The 9524-nt window shown below is 42.3% G+C and overlaps 1 protein-coding gene across 1 annotated transcript; it reads left to right on the top strand.

The window, feature by feature from the left end:
- Nucleotides 1-850: 850 nt before the first annotated feature.
- TARDBP (TAR DNA binding protein) lies at nt 851-8345 on the top strand. The gene is made up of 6 exons (XM_051988566.1): nt 851-1570; nt 2735-2987; nt 4229-4392; nt 5057-5197; nt 5802-5972; nt 6425-8345. Exons 2-6 carry the CDS (start codon nt 2750-2752, stop codon nt 6953-6955), a joined length of 1245 nt encoding a protein of 414 aa, XP_051844526.1. The 5' UTR covers nt 851-1570; nt 2735-2749; the 3' UTR covers nt 6956-8345.
- Nucleotides 8346-9524: the final 1179 nt, after the last annotated feature.

Raw genomic sequence — 9524 nt, 5'->3', positions numbered from 1 at the left:
GTGAAGGGAGGGAGGGGAAAAATCGGAACAGAAGCGAGTGCAAGGGATAATGCTGTAAAAAAATTACCCTGGCACGGGTTCTGTCAATAAAAAGTTATAATTATTAAAAAAAAAAAAAATAGGAAATCTGAAACTGAAGTTTCAATTGAATGAGATTGTTTGTTGTCATTGCCCCCAGGCCAAGATTTCCGGTTGAATGAGACCACTTACTGGGAGTGGTCCGGAGCCAATTTTTAGCTCAATAGAACTCCACAGAAATATCAAATCTAGATCTCCAGCTAAATGAGACCACTTAAGTTTGAGCTAAGTAGGGAGTGGTCCTGGGCCAATCTTAATGGAACCACTTAGACTGCCCCAAGGTGGGTCCCTGTCAGAATTTCAGGGCTCTCCCCAAAGGTCAAGAAGGACAGCTTCAGAGTTCCCCATCACCTCCATCCTGTTTGTCTCAGTTTGCTTAACCATAAATTGGGGGTCACAGTCAATAGACATTTATTAAGCACCTACTACACGCCAGTAGCCACAGATGAGTGCAGAGAGCTAATTACACACCCGTTCTCTGCCGCAGGGATAATGGCAGCTCACCTTCCCTTGGCAGGGGCACATCCCCTAACACACCTGCTTCTCAGCCGCTTGCCAGGGCTTACGTAACTGGCAAGCAGCAAGTAATTGGAGGCAGTTAAGTGACGTTTTATAGTGCAGAAATCCCGCCTCCGACAGCGAAAGTCTTCTACCTCTGTTTCCCCATCTGTACAATGGAAACAGCATCGACCAATATTGTGTTCTATAGAGAATTAAACACGTTTGTAAAGCACTTTCTGACTCAAAGCGCTATGTGATAAAAAAAAAATAGAAAACACTAGATGATTGCTGGTTATTATTGTTATAAAGAATACTAACAACGTGGACTACAAGGAAGGCTTCCTGTAGGAGGCGGCCCGAGTTTAGTTCAGAACCAGGCTGAAGATTTCTGAGGGAGAAAGGGAAGGAGCGCCCTGCAGGAGACGGGCACCGCACAAGCAAAAGCCCAGAGGTTGCCAGCAGCAAGGTCCGTCACGTGGGCACTGGGGCTGCACCTCTAGTGCACCTGCCGGCTCCGGACGCAAACCGTGAGCCGCGACTGCAAGAAGGCACAGCAGAGCCCGCGCACGCGCGTGCGTGCTCCGAAAGGGCGCGAGCTCCCTCCTTCCCCTCCCGACCCCGAGCGTCGGTTGGTCGGGAAGAACCATCTACGCGACCGCGCGTGGGGGGAGCTCATCTGCCGCGGCCGTCCCTCGTCGGTCTCCTCCACCAGGCCATAAGTTCCCTCGCCAAGTCCGGTTCATTTCTTTTTTAAGCTGCGTCTTTCGCCAAGGTGATGGTTGCGGGGCTTGGGACGGGGCCGAAAAATCCCGCGGCCGGCCCACCTCCCCCGCGCGCGTGGCTCCGGTGGGCCGGCCCGACGTCCGGCGAGGGGAGGAGGCGGCTCGAGCGCCATTTTGTCGGAGCGCAGCGGTGGCGGTGTCGGCGTCGGTGCCAGGCCAGCCTGTGTTCCACTCGCTCGCCTGTCCGGGGCCCAGAGGTGGCCGCGCGGGTGAGTCCCTGCCCCCCTCCTCCCGGTGCAGCGCCGGACTGGCCCGGAGGCAGCGGGGGGAGAGCAGGGCCTGGCCCGGACCTCGTCCTGTCAGGGCCTCTCCAGCTCGGGCCAGGCCTGGGGGAGGGGGACGGTGGGGCCGGAGTTGGGGCGCGAGCCGGGGGAGGGGGGAGGCGCAGGTCCGCCCTCCCTCCCCCCACCGTGGGGTAAGTGGTGGTAAGGCCGGGCCAAGGCCACGTGCCGGTGACGCTGCCCCCCCTTCCGGCCTTCCCCTCCCCCCCGCCGCCCCGCCCGCTGTGCCCGTGGCCATGGTTACCGGCCGGCTCCGGCCGCGTGCAGCCCGCGGGCCTCGGCCTGCGCAGAGGCCCGGCCGGAGGATCAGTTTGTGCTCGCTTGACACCCCGATCACCGAGGCTCTGACTTGGCGGGGGGCTGTTATCAAGGCCGGGAGGTAGGCCTGACCTCCAGGAACGGACAGGGAAATGGAAGCAACCGAGCCTAGACTCAGTCCGTTATTCATTCGGCAAACATTTCTCCGGGCCGGTGCTCAGCCCGGGGAGAGACTGAGACAAAGAAAAAGACGAAGGGCGGGGTCCTCTTCACGCTCCCCCAAGGAAGGGAGGAGTGAGAGGCAGCCGTCTCCTTTCGCCAGGGCTCCAAAAGGAGGGATACCTTGGTTGGGGATCCTCCTGGGGTTGGGGGGGAAGGGGGCGGGGCAGAGCCAGCATGTCGTCATACTTCGGCCGCCTAATGAATATGAGAATGAAGTTCCCAAACTTTACCGCTTGCCCTAGGAGGAGTGTGAAGACGTGCTGGCCAGGTTCTCTCCCGTCTGAGCCGGCTATCCTCCTATGACAGGTGGAAACCGAGACCCCAACCGGGAAGGCCCAGCCAGATTGCCCCATCTCCCCATCCCGAGACTAGAAAGGGCATGGGCGGTGTCTGAGCTAGTGTCTGAACACAAATCATCTCATTCTAAGCCTGGTGAGGGCCTTTAACCCTGACCCTTCACCCGCCCTCCCCTATTTTTTGTAGGTCTTAATAATATTGGAACTATGAAAACATCAACTTAGTGTAAGACTCCTTGACTCCAATTATTTGGTTGTTACTTTGATAAAAGTAAAATTGTGATTGAAAAGTATTTATTCACATCTCCTTTATTAGGAACTTTAAGTAAAGATGTCTGAATACATTCGGGTAACTGAAGATGAGAATGATGAACCCATTGAAATTCCCTCAGAAGATGATGGGACAGTACTGCTGTCCACGGTCACTGCCCAGTTCCCAGGGGCGTGTGGACTCCGCTACAGGAATCCAGTGTCCCAGTGTATGAGGGGTGTACGGCTTGTAGAAGGAATTCTGCATGCTCCTGATGCTGGCTGGGGAAATCTGGTATATGTTGTCAACTATCCAAAAGGTTTGTGTCCTGGTAATTTTTGTGTCATTGATGGTATTAAGCTAGAACCCCTTAAGGCAAAATCATTTGAGATAGGCCTCTGTCATTACAGATAGTTGTGAGCTCTTATCTAGGCAACTGTTTTAAAAGATGTATCAGTAAAATGTCACATTATTAAAACAGTGATTTTTGATTTCAACATAGCTGTTTGAATAAAGCTATCCAGCTCTAATAATAGCAACATTTACAAAGCAACAAAGTGATAGAAATATTTTGCATAGATAATTTCATTTAATAACAATTCAGGAAAAGTGTGGCAGTATTTGGTGTTGTCGTCTCCATTTTATAATGAAAGTGACTTCAGATTCTCCAAATGGGGAAAACCTGAGTCTTCTGACTACATCCAGTTTTCTCACTTTCTTAACATTCTGTGAATTTTAAGTGAAGACCTTTAGGAAACTTAGTTAACCTGGGAATATAGTAAATTTACTGTTGGTAGGGTCATGTTGTTAAAGTATTTAAAACTTGGGTGATTGACTCTGTTCTGGTAAATTATTTGTGCTATTAATTTACTTAAGCAAACCTTTATTCCCAAGGACAAAGTTTGGCATATGTTCAGACAAAGTTTTAAAGTGGTAAAAACTAGTTTGATTCTTCCTTCCTTCTATCCTTTGCAGTTTACATGCTAAATCTAGAAGTAAGAAAAAAATTTGAGGAAGGTTGTTGTTGCTACTTAAAATTGATTGGTGACTCCATTAAGTAGTACTTTCACTGTCTTGTCTCTTTGCATGTCTTTTCTAATCTTTCTAGATATACCAAAGTTGGCCTGGATGTGAAAAGTGTTTAAATGGCACTCTCTAGAAAGTTTGTGTTGAAGAAGTAGCCAGAAAGTTAGTGCTTAGCTAAACAGCTACAGCTGGTATATTTGTTGGTTTTTTGGTTCTTTGGTGTTTTTTTTTTTTTAAACAACATTCTCCTTTCTATGCTGTTATGTGGAACATGTTTTGATTTATCTTGATTATAGGTTTATCTCCAGAGTCCCCCAAGATTTAAGTGTTCTTGGGTGTTGCAAAACCAGAACTTGTAATGATTAGCACCAAGTAAGCTCAGGACAAACCTCAATATAGTGTTTTTAGTGGATTAATAGTACCCTCAAAAGAGGTACCTTCTCTATCTCCAAAGCTCAGGAGATAGTATGTGTATATATTCTAATTAGTTTCAAAATAAATGTTTTAAAAAGATTTCTTGCTCAATTTGTTCAGATAACAAAAGGAAAATGGATGAAACAGATGCCTCATCAGCAGTAAAAGTGAAAAGAGCTGTGCAGAAGACCTCTGATTTAATAGTCTTAGGTCTTCCTTGGAAAACAACTGAGCAGGATTTAAAAGAATATTTCAGCACTTTTGGAGAAGTCCTTATGGTGCAGGTAAGCCTTGCTTTTGCTGACTCAAAATTTTTGCTGTCCCTACATTTTCCCCTCTATTTTTCTCTAGTGAATGGTATCTTTGGCTTTTCCCCCAGCATTATTTGAGTAATTATCCTTCATGCTCAACAGAATATACTTCCTATGTTACATCTTATACAAAAGAATCTAAAGAGACTTCGCAGCTCTCTCTATTTTTTGCTTTAGATACATATAGTAATGCTTTTGGTAAAGTCAAATCCCATTACTACTGAGGGGGTTGGTCAAGTATCAAGTCATGCTGTAAAAACGGGTCTTATAAAAGTCATTTACCTTGAACATTTTATTTGGAGACACGGGGGAAGTGGATTAGTTTTCATTTAGGTAATTATAGAAGACAAAAATAGTGTCAGCTCCTGTAAAAATGAATTAAATAACTAAAACTTAAATACAAATTCTCAAATATCACTTTACACCATCTTGATTTCATGATTTTTCCTTTTGCCAAAAAAAGCCAGCTTCTGTTTAAATAAAGGTTAGGAGCTTGATTGTTTTGAGGTTCTGTCAGTGTAGTCTTGCCTTGTGTTTCATGACAATATTGCTTATGGCCCCATTCAGCTTTTATGACTAGATATAATTGATATTTTGCCTGTAATTTTGTTGTTGTGACTTCAAAAACTTTTTTCAGGTCAAGAAAGACATAAAAACTGGCCATTCAAAAGGATTTGGTTTTGTACGTTTCACGGAGTATGAAACGCAAGTGAAAGTGATGTCACAGCGCCATATGATAGATGGACGGTGGTGTGATTGTAAACTTCCTAATTCCAAGGTATTTTCCTCTATTATTTTCTTTGTACTTTAAACTTTGGACTTTGGACTTTAAAAAAAAATTCAATTCATTGAAGAAAAATATGACAAAAGTTTTGCATTTAAAAAACTTTTTTTTTTTTTTTTTTTTTTTTTTGATGGGGCTCCAGAATCATGGTTTTAGGTTATTGTGCCCTTGCACTGCATAGTAGAACTGGAAATAACATCTTCACCAATTTTTATTCACTTGTATTTGGTTTATTCCTGGCTTAGCCTAATTGGCTTAATTAGTCATCTCTTAAATTGGAAAATCTGTACTTGGTGACAATTAGAATATATTTCATTAGAAAGACCTACCTTTGCCCATTTGAGTCGACTGCTACTTTCTGCCAGGACATAATGTATGTTACTAATAATAAGTCTTACTAGAATCTAGCGATGTTTCCAAAATCCCAAGTTTGATTCTTCATAGAAACCTCTTGTTGTTAGGAACACGGAGTCTTCATCATTATAGATAAGAGTTCTCAGCAGACCTTTTATCTCCAAGCCGTGAATTTTGTAAAGTACATTTATTGTGTCATCTGCAGTTTTTCATTTGCTCTTTTCTTCTATGTGATTTGACTTAGCAAAGCCCAGATGAGCCTTTGAGAAGCAGAAAGGTGTTTGTTGGGCGCTGTACAGAGGACATGACAGCTGATGAATTGCGACAGTTTTTTTGCCAGTATGGAGAAGTGGTAGATGTCTTCATTCCCAAACCATTCAGGGCTTTTGCCTTTGTTACATTTGCAGATGATCAGGTATCTTTTTCTTTTTAATTTTAAAATTTTAGTCCCTGCTATTTAGGTAATTTTTCCATAAGTTTTACCCTTCCAGCTGTTCAGATGTTTATCAAATTCTCTTGGCCTTTATATAAAACTTGGAATGTGGGGTGCTGGATATTGGACATATGTATACTTTTTTAAGTATTTGTTGATTATTTGTGGAAATACACCACTATGTTATGAATGATCAATTTCTGTAAATACATGCATTTCAACTGATGGTAGTATTGTTTTCTGAAAACAAATTAGCTGAAAATCCCTGCTGATTTTACCCGAGTTAAAAAGGGTAGTCTTTATTTTTTTAATACAATCAACTTGGGGGAACTTTTCTTAAATACTGATTTTAATCTTGATGTTAATAGTGTTCTTTTCTAACCATCCTAAACCATAGTTTAACCTCATTTATTTGCATCCCTTATTTCTTGTAGGTTGCCCAGTCTCTTTGTGGAGAGGACTTGATCATTAAAGGAATCAGCGTACATATATCCAATGCTGAACCTAAGCACAATAGCAATAGGCAGTTAGAAAGAAGTGGAAGATTTGGTGGTAATCCAGGCGGCTTTGGAAATCAGGGTGGGTTTGGTAACAGTAGAGGGGGTGGAGCTGGTTTGGGAAACAACCAAGGTAGTAATATGGGTGGAGGGATGAATTTTGGAGCTTTCAGCATCAACCCTGCCATGATGGCAGCGGCCCAGGCAGCCCTGCAGAGCAGCTGGGGGATGATGGGCATGTTGGCCAGTCAACAGAATCAGTCAGGCCCATCAGGCAACAACCAAAGTCAAGGCAATATGCAGAGGGAACCCAACCAGGCTTTTGGTTCTGGAAATAACTCATATAGTGGCTCTAACTCTGGTGCAGCTATTGGTTGGGGTTCAGCATCAAATGCAGGCTCAGGCAGTGGATTTAATGGAGGCTTTGGTTCAAGCATGGATTCCAAATCGTCAGGTTGGGGAATGTAGACAGTTCTGATACTATGGTGGGAATTAAATTTTTCTAAACTCATGGTAAGTATATTGTAAAATACATATGTACTAAAATTTTCAGAATCAGTTTGTTCCGTGTGCAGTATATTCAGCAGTATTTTTGACATTTTTCTTTAGGAAAAGAGGAAAAAAAAATAAAGGAATTTTATAAGTTTTATTACATAAAGGGTTGAAATACTGAATGGTTGAAAGTGAACTGCTATTTGCCTGATGGGTAAACTAACACACTACAATTGATTATAAAAAAAAGATTTCTCCTGTGATATTTTATCCCTGGACTTCTCGTCAAGTGAATTTCTTTGCATGTTCAAAATGGAAACCATTAGTCAGAACTTACATTTTCCTTGTTTTAATTTGATCCCCACCATACAGATTTTTCCTTAGAAAAACCTCCGATCTGGAGTACATGGTGTCATGATGTTGGTATTTTTGTTTCGTTTGGTTTTTGTTTTGTTTTTTAACACTGTCTCTCCTCATATACTAAAGTACGATATGAAGGCTTCATTTAATCTCTGCAGTTCATCTCATTTCAAATGTTTATGGAAGAAGCACTTCATTGAAAGTAGTGCTGTAAATATTCCGCCATAGGAATACTTCTGTCTACATGCTTTCTCATTCAAGAATACTTCCTCACCCTGCACATGCTGCGTCTTTGACGGTGGGTGTCCCATTTTTATCCGCTACTCTTTATTTCATGGAGTCGTATCAACGCTATGAACGCAAGGCTGTGATATGGAACCAGAAGGCTGTTTGAACTTCTGAAACCTTGTGTGGGATTGATGGTGGTGCCGAGGCATGAGAGGATGGTATGAGCGAGAAACAGGAGAGAGCGCGTGCAGAGACTTGGTGGTGCATTGAACTTGGCGAGATGTGTCTCTCGATCCTGTGGCTTTGGTGAGAGAGTGTGCAGAGAGCAATGATAGCCAGTAATGTACGAATGTTTCTTGCATTCAAAGGACATCCACATGTGTTGGAAGACTTTTAAGTGAGTTCTCTTCCTAGTTCAACTAGTTGAATGTGTTAAGTGAAATGAATTATTTGTATTTTTTCCCTTATGTCAACTGCTGTGAATGCTGTATGGTGTGTGTTCTTTTCTGTTAATGATATGTAAGTGTGGTACTGTGACCTGAAGATGATGGGGGCTGTGACTGGGAACATTGACTGAGCTTGTGGTGTGCTTTGCAGGGTTTCTTTGAAGCAGAGTCCACCAGTGAGCTCAGGGTGTGTCTCAAAGAAGGGTGGAAGTTCTAATGTCTGTAAGATACCCCTAAGAATGCTGTTTGCTGCAGTTCTGTGTTCTGTGCTTGGATGCTTTTTAGAAGATTTGTCACTGTTGGAAATTCTTAAATAAAACTGATTTAAATAATATGTGTCTTTGTTTTGCAGCCCTGAATGCAAAGAATTCATAGCAGTTAATTCCCCTTTTTTGGCCCTTTTGAGATGGAACTTTCATAAGTTTCTTGGCAATAGTTCATTTTGCTTCAAATAAACATGTTTGAAAAGTTGTCTCAAGTCAAATGGATTCATCACCTGTCATGCATTGACACCTGATACCCAGACTTAATTGCTATTTGTTCTTGCATTGTCCAAAATAAGTTTTGTTTTTTGTATTTTTTTTTTAATCTAGTTTTTAATGAGTCTGGGTGACCTCACCTAAAATGGTAAGCAGTACCCTCCAACTTTCCTTAGTGCCTCTGCACATTAGGTGATAATTCTTATTACACAGTTTATATGAATTTCCATTTGGGGAAATCATGTCTACCTTTTAGAATGTTTTGATTTGGGGGAATTGGGTAGAGCAGTTAATGTTTAAAAGATTGTTCTTCTCTTATGCTTTGTAGCAAAGCAGATAAGCTTTTTTTAAAAAATGGTTATACAGACACCTTACCTGATGGATATAAGAGGGAAAAGTGAAGTTAATTGTAATGGGGATAAGGTTGAAGAAACCACAAAGTTTATCTTGTGCCTAAAATAATCATTTAGGAAACGTGACAGCTTATGAATTAATAGATAGGGTTGGTTTCTTATTTTACTGGGGGGAGGGGGGGGGAGAGAACCGTTAGGAGTTTCTGTCCTTATCCTCTCCCTCAATCCCTCCCCTCTCTTCCCCTTTTGAAGTGGAAGTATAGTAATGGTAAATAAAATTATTTGCAAACCTCAGATTAGGCTCTTGTGCTGCGTTGTTAAGTATGTGAAAGCAATAATATGTTCATTCTTTATTATTGTATTTCATGTAAGAGCATTAGAGTTCTTGTGTTGTTACTGCCTTTAATGCCCTTATCTAGTTGGGTTACAATAAATAGGTTTGTCATTTTGCAAGCTGTTTCAAACAATGAAGTCATGATTTCCTTTAGCTTTTTAAGTAATCCCCAAATTGTTTCATTATTCATTTTCCTCTGTAAAAGGATCTTGAGTTGTTTTAATTTTTTTCTGCATCTAAAGCTGCATGATGTCCAAATCCTGTACCATCTGAATTTTGCATTTTAGCCCTTGCACTATTACTCAGCAGCAGTAACATGGTAACACTTAAAATGGTATTCGGGAA

This window comes from Antechinus flavipes, chromosome 3 (assembly GCF_016432865.1).
Source record: "Antechinus flavipes isolate AdamAnt ecotype Samford, QLD, Australia chromosome 3, AdamAnt_v2, whole genome shotgun sequence".
In the NCBI taxonomy this organism is placed as follows: Eukaryota; Metazoa; Chordata; class Mammalia; order Dasyuromorphia; family Dasyuridae; genus Antechinus; species Antechinus flavipes.
The sequence above is the reverse complement of the archived record's forward strand: the minus strand, read 5'-3'. Positions and strand labels throughout refer to the sequence as shown.